At 41.0% G+C, this 14,494-nt stretch overlaps 1 protein-coding gene across 3 annotated transcripts in view; it reads right to left on the reverse strand.

Moving 5' to 3' along the window:
- The window catches only part of FRAS1 (Fraser extracellular matrix complex subunit 1), a 419,525-nt gene that overhangs the window by 157,194 nt on the left and 247,837 nt on the right, over positions 1 to 14,494 (reverse strand). For all 3 annotated transcript variants that reach the window (XM_044766202.2, XM_044766201.2, XM_014865057.3), the window contains exons 21-23: positions 8,238 to 8,390; positions 7,846 to 7,992; positions 2,352 to 2,498 (exon numbers count right to left, since the gene is read on the reverse strand). In XM_044766202.2, the coding sequence (XP_044622137.2) occupies positions 2,352 to 2,498; positions 7,846 to 7,992; positions 8,238 to 8,390 (447 nt within the window). The remainder of the gene's footprint in view (positions 1 to 2,351; positions 2,499 to 7,845; positions 7,993 to 8,237; positions 8,391 to 14,494) is intronic.

Consider the following 14,494-nt stretch of genomic DNA (forward strand, 5'->3'; position numbering starts at 1 on the left):
CCCAGAGTTCTTTATTCCTAAGCCAGGGCATCTCCATGCAAAGCCTGCTATAGGGTGTAGCCTCCACAAACCTAATCTGGACCTCCTCCAATAGGCTAGGCTCAAGAAGGATGTCAGAGACTTAACCAAGAATGCCGTGTGCTGCCTTCACTGACACCAGCCACATGACTCACTACCTCTCAACAATAAGGTGTTCATCAACATGACAGAAAGAACCAATAATGTTGGAATTAAATGGAGCATAAAGGAACTGTCCAGACATAAAGCTTACTGAAATAACAGAAGATCTCATTTAGAGCGGTAGAACTGACTCATTTACATGCACCTATGTGTTCAACAAGCATCCACGAGACGTGCAGCACTGAACAGTGGGTATAAAGTGGGTAGACCTTGCCTTCAAGGAGCTTACATTTTCATGGGTTCCAGCCCTGGATGTGCACCCAAATAAGCCAGGGGATTTGTTAGAAACGCAGATCATCAGGCTCAACGTCAGAACTACCAAGTCAGTCTCAGGGATTGGGACTCAGGAAAGCATGTTGCTGCTCCTACTGTTGTTTTTGTTATTACGATTATTATAGTTGTTGTTACTGCTGCTGTGATTTTTAATGGCCCCAGCTTTTCTGATACCTGAGAAAGCTCATGTTTGAAAGCAAAAGTTCTAGCCAGTAAGGTAAGTCCATCTCGTATGGAAGATAGGACAGAGAGCATGGTTAAAGACTTGGGTTTTGAAGTTAGGCAAGTCTGTATTCAAGTCATGGCTTCGTCACTTTTTATCTGCATATCTTACATGCCTTCCTTAATCTTTTGAGCCTCAGTTTCCTCATCTGTAAAACAGGGGTAAGAATAGTACCTATTCTGTAAGGCAACTATGAAGATTAACTGAAATAATGAAGGTAAAGAAGTTAGCACAGTGCCTGGCACATGGTTAACAGGTTCATAAATGTTTGCTGCCGAACTGTTTCTCTTTGAGAACCTATGTCCACTCAGTACTGCCTCACTCCTCCAACCCTCCCCACTAAGAAGCTGGAGAAACCTCTCATTAGTCACCTTTCTCTCTTCTTCAATGCAATATTTCTAAGTCCTGAAGACTTAGAATGTTAATGTGCAAGATAGTACACGTGCTTCCAAGAAGATTTATAAAGTTAATCTCACTCATTTATTTGGCTGAATCAGTCCTAAGGGAAAATGACTAAAACAGAGCCTTGAAAACTGCCAGCATATTTATGAAATCATTCACAATGGAAGGATTTGTGATAATCTTGTTTTTCGCCGCAAACTGACAACCCCTGGTTAGAAGGGAAAAAATAGAAAAGCTTCTGTGGTCTTGAGCACAGCGGACCACCTAAGTTGACAACCAAGTAGAATTTCTTGGAATGGAAACTGTGCAATTTTGCAAAGACTTAAAGCATCCCAAGTTTATTTGACAGATGTTTGACCTCTATATCTGAGCCCTAGCTCCTCTGGAAGAACCAGAGAGATGGGGGAAATGTGGAATGGAGGAATAGAGAAGGAAAATGGAACAGGAGCAAGGAAAATTCATCCTTTAACTCGGTTTTTCCCCTTGTTGAGCACTGCCATTCAAAGAGTACAAGCCTCAAGAATTCCAACCATTGGAAAACAAGGAAAAAGGCACCTGGTTTTTGACATCACCTCCTTATAAACTCCTTGAGGTCAGGCACTGCGTCTTCACTCATTTAAGTATGTTAAGCAGAGGTGAACAAATCAGACACAACTCCTGTCCTTATTAAGTATAGAGTCGGGCAATCTAGAAGTGTCATGTGAATGCCTCCAGGGCCCGGGAAGGTAACGTAAATCTTTGAAATAGGCCTCATGTAGTAGAAGAGGGAATGGTGGGGACTGTGGTGACCTGAAGAGATCATGCTCCATTCAACAAGAGATGACAGCTACTCATCTCCAGCTGCCTGTTGCATTGTGGGAATACAAATGCAATATCGCCAGATCTTCTGACTTTTTCAAAAGAAATTGAAAATCTCAATTTTTATATGTGAAGTTTTCTGATTTTTAAAAGATAAATAATTAAAAATTTTAAAACAGTACAATATGAGGTGGGCCAAGAAAAACATATCTCAGGCCAAATACAACCTGAGGGTTTCCACTTTGCCACCTCTGGTCTAGTTACTGATACTTTGCACAATGCCTGGCACATCGTAGGTGTTCAAAAATATTTGCTTAATGAATGAACATATACATACATACACAATGACTTCTTGCTACCATCAGAGAAAGTCTAAACACATGACAGTATTTTCCCCATGTGAGAGATTGGACATCTATAGTTAAGGGGCATCACTGAGTAAAAGAATCCTTGTACAGTTCTGGAAGAGCTTTACCTTTGCATGTGTTGGTAGAGAAGTCAAGATAGTACTGTGGGGCACAGCTCTCATACTGACAATCCCCAAAGAGCAGGACCTTGTTTGGATCTCGGCACGAGGTACAGCTGCCCTGTGAATCACAGCTTCCACAATGTGTACTGCATGCTGCGCAGATAGAAAAGGAAAATGACCGGATCATTACAATTGCAAATACTGAAGCACTGATCAAACCTGGACAGATGCTGCAAAGGAACACAGCCCTGCTCCAACCTGGTCTTTAATTATGGCTTATAACCCTCCCCTGTGATCAACAGAAACAGAAAACGTTAGTCTTATTTTCCAGAATAAAATCTTATTTTCCAGAGAACATAAATTATAAACCCAAGAATGGAAATCCCACATCTAAATTGCCCTGTGATTCAGCAACAGAATTTATACTTACTCCAAAATCTCTGAAATAATAGTCCAGAGTTTTATTTGAACCCTACTTCTTAAGGAATCAAGCCCCCTATAGCTCATGACGTAGATTTAGATTTTTGTGTGATGTCAAGATTAGAATTAAGCATCAACTTTATTTTGGAGCTCAGGAAATCCCATATTTTAAGACACAAAGGATTTAAAGTTGACCTGGCTTATTGATTTGCCCCGCTGTGATTCTTAGCAGCCACTTAATTCAGGCATTCAGGGACGATCCTCAAATCTGGTCATGCTTCTACCCTCCCTAATTTAACAACTGGCAATTCTCCATCTACTCAGTTTCATGCTAGAAACCTTGGAGTCTATCTTGACACCTCCCTTTCTCTCACTTCTAATCCAATCACTCAGTGGATCCTACTTACTCAAACTCACCTAAATAATTTTCAGAACTTTTTGCTTTTCTCCATATCCACAAATGCCAACACATCCAAACCAGCATCATCTCCTACTGGATTACAATCACAGCCTCAGTTTCCCCATAACCAGTTTGACCTCCCTTGCATTCTACTTTCCATGTACCCACAAGAGTGATTTTTTTACTCATACTGCCCAGGTTTTCATCTACAAACTCATATCTTTCTTCAGTCCTGGAAAATTTGCAACCATTGTTTCTGCAAATATTTCTACCTACATCATTACCTCCATTCTTTCTACCTAGAAATCTTAACGCACATATTTGAATCCTCTCAATATAACCTCCAAGTCTCTCGACTTTCACTCTCATTCACTCTTTAGCGTCTTCTTCCAGAAGTCCCTCCCTGACTCTCCAGAATAGACGAGGTCTCCCAGTTACTGCTCCACAGCACCCTTAACATTCTATTCATGCCATACATATTTTCATTTAACCGAGTATTTAACATTTGTATCCTTTAAGCAGTAAGCTTCATGAAAACAAAGACCAGGTTTGTTTGTTCCTTGCAATAGTCCCCAGCACTAGCTGGTTATCTAGCGTATAGTAGGTGTTCAATAAACACTTGCTACATAAATGAAAGAAGCCAGATATTGTAATTATATATACTCAAGCACTAGCAACTCTGCCTCATTCTGAAATCTTCTCTAAGTATGTGCCAGAGGAAAAGTCTAGAGAGTGATCTTGTGAGTTAATGATCTCAAGGACATCAAAGCGTGTGGCATGGTGCAGGAAAATCACCTTCCTATAAAATTAAAAGAAAAAGAAAGTCCTCTTGTTTCACCAACAAGAAACGCCATCAGTATAAAACATTAATTAGAATATGTAGATTGGTAATTAAAGGTCCTAGGAAAATTCTAGATTGGATTTTCAAACAGATAGTTCAAGAATAATTAGAAAAGAATATTTTAATTGTTGGAAACTTACATGAAACTAAACTTTTATGCTTTTTATGGCTAAAATTTCTACACGTGGTGTATCCTAATTTTGGCAAAGGGTTTGACAAAAATCCCAAAGATAAACTTGTGAATAGAAAAATGAGGTGGGGTCTAGTGTGGTAGGTGGATTTAAAGATGGCTAAATGCACACTCAAAAAGTTATCAGTAAATCTTTGTAATTGGTCAAAGAAATGTCTAACATTTAGTAGAATAGTTAGTAGTTTACTAACATTTGGTGGAATATTATGATGAAGTCACTTTTTTACTTGATCAATATTTTTGTTAATGGCTTTAATGAAAACAAAGAAATCAAGCTAATGATATTTCAATATGCCACAAACACCTATATAGAATAAAGCTGGTTAAGTTTCACCAGCTGAAAGAACAACTCAAACTTACTTTAGCCAGATGAAGCAATAAACTAAAAATAATCAGATGAAATAAGCAAAACCGTATGAAATAAGCAAAACCGTAAGTAAAGTCTTTCATTTATGTTCTGTAACCAACTGCAAAAATAGAGGATACAGAAGACCAGTTTAGACAGCAGTTCCTATAAAAAATGATCTAAGAATTTTAGTTGACTAAAAGCTTACTAAAAGTGTGATATGATCACTAGAGAAACTAACAATCTTAAGCTGAAAAACCTTCACGTAACCTAAATGTCACCTGGAGCTTGACATGAAGCTGCAAAATGAGGCCCAAATGCCAGGTCCTCAGCTTGGGGTGACAGGTTGATGCCCTGACCTGACGGCTCAGAGTTTCTTGCAGTTCACTTCCTCAAGCTTCTGTCGGCCTCCATGTTCTTGAGGTTCTTTTATGCAGTCTTTCATTCCCCCTGGGAACCTCCAAGTATAACTCAGCCCCTTCATTGACTTCCAAAAGAAATGGATTCATGCCGAGCATTTTGAAATGTTAGAAGACTATATGGAGGATTTCGACGGATGCAGGAGTGTGACGCCGAGGAGCAGAGGGCTTCTACCATTTCTATCTGAACCTTCTTCCTCTCTCATCAAACCCCTCATCCCTCTCAAAGGCACTCCACAAATGATCTCATCTCACTCAGAACAGGTATGCACACACCAAAGCCCCTTTGGGGTCTCAGCTTCCATCTCCAAAGGAATGTGAGGAATGAGGCTTTTCTTCATCTTATTATATTCTGACCACCCAGGTATTAGTCATATTGCAGTCATGTTGGTGTGACCATATCTGGAGTACCAGGTGCAGTTCTCTGAGGTCACTGACCCCATAGAAAGTGCCAAGAGGCCAGTGAAGAAGGTGGTGACTAGACTGGAAACCCGTGAGGGAAGCAAGGATAGACTATAACCATTGTTCTTCGAAGAGGAAGGGACCTCACAGCTTATGAAGTCCATACTCCCTCTTAAATAGGCCTGTTTCCTACCACAGCTCTAAGAGATGGTCATCCATTTCTGTTTAAGTACTCCATTGGCTCCAGTTCTGCCTGAAGCAGAGAAATCCAAGTGGGAGAATGACAGCTAATTTCACACTTTTGAAGGTAATCATGTGACTGAGGGAGGAGAATTATTCTATCTTGCTCCAGAGGGAAGTTCTAGGGCCAATGAGAAAGAACTGTCAAACAACTAAACGACTACCACCCCCTAGCAATGGAGCTGGCTTCCTTCCTCATCTGCAGAGTCTGTGAGGGGGAGTGAGAAAGAATCTCTGCGCTGGGTGCAAGGCTGGCTCGGGTAGCCCTGGAGGTCCCCTCCCACTCTGGAGCAATACAGTTCAACTACTGAGAACCTCATTTATCATTTGTTTTTTAAAGTTTCTGTCTCAACTGGTCATCCTTAAATTCCAGAGCTCTATATGTAACTTCCAAAGGTTTCTATAATCAGAATCCAGACAGCTCTCTCTTCTATAATACGGTTATTAATGCCTCCCCCCTTAATACTGATTATATTTCCCTAAAAGCCCTTTACCCCACAATTTCTAACACTGTCAGGCCTATAATTGTCTATAATGATGAGCATTAGAAAGGGACATTGTTGATGTTTTTTTTACTTTTAGAAACTCAAATATCCCAACTTAGGGGCAGGCTTTATTCAGTCTTTGAAAGAATGAAACTTAAGCTTTAGCGAAGGACTAAAGTTAGGAGATTCTTATTTAACTGAAATACTCTCTAAAATCCTATTTACATGGTAGCATAGCAAACGCATTTGTGCAGAGATCTCCTTTCACCAAGGCAAAAGCTTCTCAGAAGAAAAATATTTAATGCAACATATTTTTGTTGCCTATACTCCATATAACGGGTTCTATTTTTTCTTTTGAACTTTTATTTCTGTGATTCCACTGCTGTGAAGAGCTTCATAAATCTAAGTCACTATTCTCTACCAACACTCCCATGCTCTTGAACAGAACATCTAAGTATTTCATTCATGTCTCTTGTGTTATGGACTCTACAGATCTGCCAGACAGTTGGTATATACCAAGCAAAGTTTTTGTTACAAAAGTAAAGAAATCTTTCCACTGGTCCAAAGAGGGATTTTATCTCTGGTGTCGCAATAGATGATGCAAAATGATGAGTTCCACATAACTTCATTTCAAATGCAAATCCTTGCAAGCATCTCATAAACTAACAGTAAGACCTTTCTATCTATAAAATATAAATCTCTTTTACTGCTTGATTTGCCTTTCATTTCAGATGATGATAACAAAAATAGCTGACCTATACTGAAGGCTTATTCTCTGCTAGGGTCTGTGCGAAGTGCAATAACATTAGAAGTAGATACTATTATAATCCCCCTTTGATAGAAAAAGAAACAGGTGTAGCGGTTAACTCACATGCGCAAGGTCACAAAGGATTTGTCCTTCAGTCACCTGCGTCTAGAGCCCACTTTCCTAACCACTACTCTGTAATGCCTTCAACCTGGGACTTCCGAGGACATCAAATGAACTATCAGCACTGTATTTGTTACCTGCCATTTTCAAAAGGAGAAAGTATAACAAAATTATTTTGCAAATGACACTTTAGTGATTGAAATAAAGTAAGCCCCCTCAGCCTATCTCAAAATTGTTCCTTCATCTGTGAAGGATTTCCTAATTTCTTTCCACTCAGATTTGCCCTTTCCCTAATTTATCCTCTTTGTTTTGCCTGACTCAGGCAATTAATCATACTTTGACTTATTTGAAAAATAAGACATCTATAAAAGTAACTCTCACACAAGACAAAATAACTACTGTTTGGGCAGAAACTAAATGCTTTGTAGCATGTCAAGCCTTGCACGGTGTCAATATTCAACAAATACATGTCGAAAACAAATTAAATCTGGAGAAGTGCTTAGGCCACTGATTGAGTACTAGATTGGGCTCTCTTCTCTGTCAGGACTTCAGAATTGAATTACGGAGAGAAACCATAAGATAAAACAGAAGAATTCTTTTATTTTTTGAATGAGATAACTAGAGACCAGAGAGGTTAAATGACTGACCCGAGATCATACAGCTAGTACTTACAGAGTAGGTACAGGTGATCTCCAGCCCAGCATTTCCAATTAGGCTGATATCTGAGATATAATCTGTTAAAGGCAACCATAGGCCTTTGTAGATTAATTTTCTTCCTTTTATAAAAACAAAGGCTACCAGGTGAGACTATGGTAGCAAGAACTTCATATTTCCTTCAGCGACCCCAGAAGAGCAGGGAAGGAGAGAAAGTTAATTTTTAAAAACCTACGTTGACAAGCATGGTTGTCATCGAGATAGTGCCCTGGAAAGCAGGTGGTGCTGCAGGTACCAAGATGGGACAGAACGAGGTCAGTGTCACATGAGGAGCAGGAGAAGGGTCCTCTGCCCTGGCAGGTTCTGCAGGAGGAATGACATTCTGCAGAGGGAAAAGAAACGCAAAGAGAACTTATGAAGCTGAACTCCCTTCCACAGCAGCATCCTAAGAGCTGTTAATAAAAGCCCCAGGGCTGAGAGCGTCAGCTGGGCTGGGTCATTGTCCCACAGTGTGCTTCCTGCCTCCTCTCTCTCTCTTTCTCTCGCAGCAAGTTCAAGCCTTCTCAGCTCTGCCCTAAAGAGAAGCTCATGAGGCACTGCCAGCTCCCGTGTCCAGCACTTACTCACTTTTACAAGCTCCTCTCTCTGCGTAGTATCCAGAAGGGCAATCAGGAACGCAGCGGTCCCCTAGCAGCAGGTACCGGGCATTCTGGCACCTCAGACAGATGCTCCCAGTGTTGTGGAGATCAGCTGCACAGTGCTGGCACAGTGGATGGCAGTCTGGAGAAGACAGGGGAGCACAGAGAAGGCATGGATGCCATGAGCACCAAGTCTCATCACGACACCAAAGGGCAGAAGGGACTGCAATTCCCACCGCTGCAGCACAGCCAGCCAGAGGGCAGCCCAAACGCAGGATGTGCCTGTAAAGCAGAAACTTGGGAGCTGTGCAAATTGTGTGTTTGAGGTTTCTAGCAAATGCCCAAGGTCCAGCACAGCAACTGAGTTTTCACCCCTTTGCAACTGAACAACCTTCAAGTACTAGGGCAGTATGTGACAGCTACTTGCTTGGGGTATAGAGAGAACTGTCAGACTAACAAAAACAGTATCCTCAGTACTATCAACATTTGCCCCAAGGGCCCCGAGAACTCAAGTATGGCGTGCCCCTATTCACAGTGCTCCTGAGCTACGCTCAGTGCCCTTCACATGGCTCCTTCTCACAGACATGGCCTTCCAGAGTCAGGATACAGTCTCAGGCATTGGTGTAAAGGAATGGTTGAGTTGGTGGACAACTTTAGTCTTTAACTAGAGGTAAAGTTATGAAGAAGACTTGTAAGTTGAAAAGTCATTTTCACGACCTGATACATAGTTCACAGAAGCTCTGTTGTACCAGTTGTGACTAAAGCTTTAAGACCAATTATCTCGCACAGCCAGCACTATATCTTGTTCTCTCCCATATAATACTCATCCTTTCACTAAAGAACTTCATTGTGTTCAGCTCCCATTGTAGGTGAAAAGCTTTAAGTGGTAATTACCCTTAAGTCCCATTTACCATCTTCCACCCCAAAGGTGGAAGAAAATCCACAAATCCTGAATTACCCACCAAAATGAAAAAGGAGTAAAGACCTAGGAAAAGAGAAGAAAGAGTTCTCATTATAGGGCCTTTCCATCTTGCCCTGTAGGATTCAGAGCACCATTTGCATTTGCCAATGCACCACTCAGAGACCAGATGCATCTTGCTTCACCTCAAAGTCTTGTAGATATTGTGATTTCTAGTGATGTTTAGACTAAAAAATCCTTGTCAATAAAACATTGCCTGTCCCCTGAAATCTGTTAAAACAGGTCTTTTTCTCTATACCCTCAGTGATAAGCTCTCTAACTGCTGGTCATCTGAGCAATCCCACCCCCAGCAACCACTCATCTGCAGGAGAAGCCTTTGTGTGACCTTCACAGCCACTGCCGAAGTGGAACCAAAAGTGTCCTTCTCAAAAATGCTGACTCCTAGCAGCGCGCAAACTAACAGCCCCTGACCTTTCACTGAACTTTGGGAGTTTCAAATTACAGGCAGCCTTTTGCCAATAGTAGGAGCAATTCTTGATATCCTAAGAGCCAAATTAATCCTCACTATAGCCCTTTAGTAAATTATAAAGGAAATGATGACCATATTGAGAGAAATATGATAAGGAGGCTATTTCCCCCGATTTAGTGTATGGCTTCCACACAATGGCAACCTTTTGTTCTCTTTTTCCTGTGCCCTCCTCACCGTGCCAGGAGGACAGTCTTACGTGTGCAGAAGGGAGACTCAGAAAGCTTTGAAAGTTGCCGGAGCAAATGGAGGTGACTGTGTTTTAGGATCACCTTACTGAGTGGGTACATGTTAGGATTGGAAACCCAGGAAACATTACTGATTCAAGGCTCTATTATTTGAAAAGTCATGGCCTCTTCCTCTTTAAAGCAACGTTTACAGAGAGTTCTGGGCTCAGGCACGCCTCAACAAGATCTGCAGGTGTTCAGGGCTCTGAAAACCACCTGCATCTTACTCAAGCTCTCTCTAGTGCGCAATTAGAGAACTGAAAAAGAATAACCACTAAGGGATGCTTTGAAGAGAAAGTAAGCAGATCTCTGGAGTGTTCTGGAGATACCATAAATAAATATTTATGGATCTGTTTGCTCTTGGGGATCTCTAGAAGCTGTTTAAATGAGGAGCGTAATGTGTATTAATTACTTCTAGAGGAAGCTAGAGCTAGGTTATGGATGCTCATGGCAGTTGCTTTTAAACCCTCACTACTCTTCTCCAGTCACCACCCAACCCTGCCCACCCTTCCACCTTCTGCCAGGTTATTTCATCTTCTGTTTCACTCAGTCCATCAAGCGTGAGTACCTCTGACGCTTTCCTGTCAACCTCAAAACATCTTTCTTCCTCACTTTTATTTAATTTCTTCTCCTCTCACACGATGAAATGGCTAATTCCTCCACCCACAATCTTGATCCAATTTTCAACATTATTTCAAAATTATTGCATCTTTTACCTACATCTGTCTTCACTCTCCTTGACCTCAATCTCCAAACATGTTCTGCATTACTTAAACCCCCCAAAGCTTTTCTCTACAAGTACCCCATCTCTTGCCTTCCCTTTACCACCCAACTTTCTTGCCTCCTTAACTCCTTACCTCACTATAATTTGCTTTCAACCTCCACAATACTACTGTGGCATTGCCCTTGAAAAGGTCTCTGACCACTTCTTGATGACCAAATCTAAAGGCCTCCTCTAATTCCTGACCCGCCTGCAATCTCTGCAACACATGACATTTTGGACCACTCTTCCTTGACCCCGTGTTCACCCCTACCCACGTTTATCTTTGTGCTCCTCTTGGCCAGGTCCTCATTCTTGCCTCTGACTGTCTGATAAATGTAGAGGTTCCTTATGACCCTCAACTTCTTCTGTCCTCCTAAGCAAGTCCCATTCTCTGGAGATCTTAAACCAGACATGGTTGTTTGCATCATATTTTGGTATACAGCTACCAGAAACCAGTGGAAAGGGCTCAAGAGTTGCAGAGACTCCAAAATCACTCAAGGCCTCTTCCTCTCTCCATGGCTCCATGTTAAGCCTTAAGAAGGCATCAGATCAATCACCAATATATCACATTGCATGATGGAGTGAGTACCCAGAGGCAAGGAGAAATCAATAAATGACACCCGAAAATATAAAACAATCAACTTCATGTTGCCCAAAGCATTACATTAATTCAAGTTAGTTTATAATTCTACCTTACACATAAGACTGTAACTACAACTACCTGAGTCTGGAAAGTTGGACTCTCTAACTCTTTCTGTTCACTAATTGTATTCACTCCTTTTCCTTCATGCATGTTTTAAAAAGTCATACTGAACATCCAATTCTATGAATAGACTCATTCCAAAACAAGAATCTGAGTGGGTCTCATGTTAATACACCCATGCACACCTCCCTTCCCAGCTCAGTCACATACAAGCTCCCAACAGAAGACCACTTAAAATAAATATGCTCAGAAATCCCGCTCTGAAGTCAATCTGAAGGTTGACTGACTTTTATTAAACCAACCAGAAAAGGAAAATAAATTCTTAAAACCTAGGAAACACCTTTGTCTTGAGAGGCTTGCAGTCAAAATCTCTTCAAAGAAGAGAATTCCTTGGGAGAGCTCAAAATGAGTAACAACGTGCAGGAAAAGAAGCCAGAAATCAGAGGAACAAAGGCTTAAGGATTAATCCCAGGGTTCTGACTTACAATAAGAAAAGTGTGGTTCCTGAGGGCAGACTACAGAACTCAGGCATGACAGGCTACAAGGGGCCAGTTCCACTGGGCACCACTCGTAAGCAGCTTCAGGCTCAAGCTCAGGGGGCCACTGTCACCTTCTACAGGAGAGAGGCTAAGAGGGGCTCAAACAGGGATATTAAAGTTTTATTTTTCTGACTACAAAGTAAGCCATGGAAGAAAATATGGAAAACACTTTTAAAAAGTATAAATAAACATAAAAACCACCCTTTAAGAGTAAATAACTACTGATATCGACATTTTTCTCTTTGTTCTTTTTCTATATAATTTTACATATATAGATTTTTACATACATGAGATGATATTAAATGTTGTCATATATCTTTTTTTACTCAACACCAACAGCATTTCCACATGTCATTAGGGACTCTTTGTCAGCATGCTTCTTAGGGGCTGCATAATAGTCCAGCATTGAAAACAAACAAACAAAAAATTTGCCATCTTTCTTATACTTGAACATTTACTCTCAATTTTTCCAATTTATAATTAAGGCCATGATAAGATCTTTGTGCATTTTAGATTATTTCCTAAAAGACAATATCAAAAGAGTACAATTCATTTATTATTATTGCTTACATTTATTGAGCTCTGAATATATATCAAGTACTATGCTAATTATTATAAATGCATAATCTCATTTGAAAAGATGAAGTAGGTAATGCTATTATCCCCATTTTAAAGGTGAAGAAACAGACTCAGAGGTTAAGTCATTTGCTCACACATGTCATATCCACATTGACTCCAGAGCATATACTTTTAATCACTTTATTGTCGTTAGTGCCATCAAGTGGATTCTGACTCCTAGCGACCCTGTGGACAGCAGAGTGGATCCCTGCCTGTCTTTTTGCGCCATCTTCTCTCTTTCTGGCGCTGTATCACACAATGCTCCACTGCCATTCATAGGGTTTTTGCAGCCAATTTTTTTCAGAAGTGAGTGGCCAGGTCCTTCTTCCTGGTCTGTATTAGGCTGGAAGCTCCACTGAAACCTGTCCACCATGGGTGACCCTGCTGGAATTTGAAATATCAGTGGCAGAGCTTTTCAGAATCACAGCAACATGCAGCCTCCACAGTGTGACAACCAACAGACAACAGACAGGTGGTATGGTTCCCTGGCTGGAAAATGAACCCAGGCCGCACTCAGTGAGAGTACCAAATCAACACTAGCCCACCAGGGCTGGCTTTTAACCATTACAGGCATGAAAAAATGTATTCTTAGTAGGTATTACAAATTTCTATCAATTTACACATCCAAGAGCCATTCATAAGACTATTTCATCATAACTTTGCCTGCACAAAGAAATTTAAAGATAATAAATATTAACTAATTTGGTTGGTGAAAACTGGTGTTATATCATTGTTTTAATTTGTATTTCTTTTATTATAAGTGAAGCTAAGCATTTAAAAATTCTTTCTTTCAAACAACAAAAATGTTCAAATGTTTACTATACTCAAAGGGCTTTCAGTATGGTGGGAAAATATGACCCTAAATATATAATTACAATTCAGTGTGAAATATATGTAATCAAACAACAATTTGAGATATCAACCAGTGAGTTACTTCCTCAACCACTGTAACCACCCCCCATTGGACCAGGAAGCACAGGCCATCACGTGCTTCCAGAGAAAGTTGTAAGACTTAGACCCACGAAGATACCAAGTTCCCAGAGCCCTGGGCCCAGGTAAAAGAGAAGACAAAACAAGCTTGAATGTGAACTGGAGCTAAGAGACTCAGTCCCTCCGCCACCAACACAACCCCTGCACTCTCCACCTCTCTACCCTAGCCTAGAAAAACCCTTCAAGCTGGTGAGAAAGAAGCTGCAGAGAGATCATTCACTTTGCCCCTTCCTTCCCCACCTGCAGAACAGGCTGGAGGCAGCCAAGTGGAATATTCAAGAATCCAACAGTAAAGTGGACTTGGGCTGTGCATCTTGCCTTAAAGGCAGTTGTCTCCATATTAAGTCCTGTGTCACAGAGCAACAGAGATGGCAGCACAGCGAATGAGCAAGAAGAGAGCATACGGCAGACACTGAGATGCAGGACTGGCATGACACTGTTACAAACATCCCATAAAATGCTAATGGGGTCAGTACAGGGGCCATGGAAGTCTATAACAGGCTTCTAGGAGGCATGGAAGGCTTCCCAGAGTAGGCCAAGACGTGAACATTGAGTGGGAGATAGCTGCTCGAAGAGCTGGGCAGTGGTGACAGGGTTTGGAAAGGGTCCCAAGAAAAGGGAAAACTTGGGCAAAAACCCAGAAGCTGAACAGAAAAGGATACATTCAAGGAAATGAAAAAGTTCAATATGGATGGATCTTGAAGAAGATACAAAAAACCCACCTAGGTCCTGGCTGCACCAGTTTTGAAATACCTTGTAAGTTATGAAAAGGACTATGGATGTTATCCTAAAGGCAACTGGGAATTGGTTTGTGAATGTGTGTGTGTGTGTATGTGTGTGTCCGTCTTTTGCCAGTCTATCTACTGAGATCTCTGTGTTTTTATTACAGATTTAAATGAGAAATTGTTGAATGAAAGGTAACTAGTAATGGGAGAAGACATTAGAACCACAGCAGAGAACC

Source organism: Equus asinus, chromosome 3, assembly GCF_041296235.1.
Source record: "Equus asinus isolate D_3611 breed Donkey chromosome 3, EquAss-T2T_v2, whole genome shotgun sequence".
Lineage (NCBI taxonomy): Eukaryota > Metazoa > Chordata > Mammalia > Perissodactyla > Equidae > Equus > Equus asinus.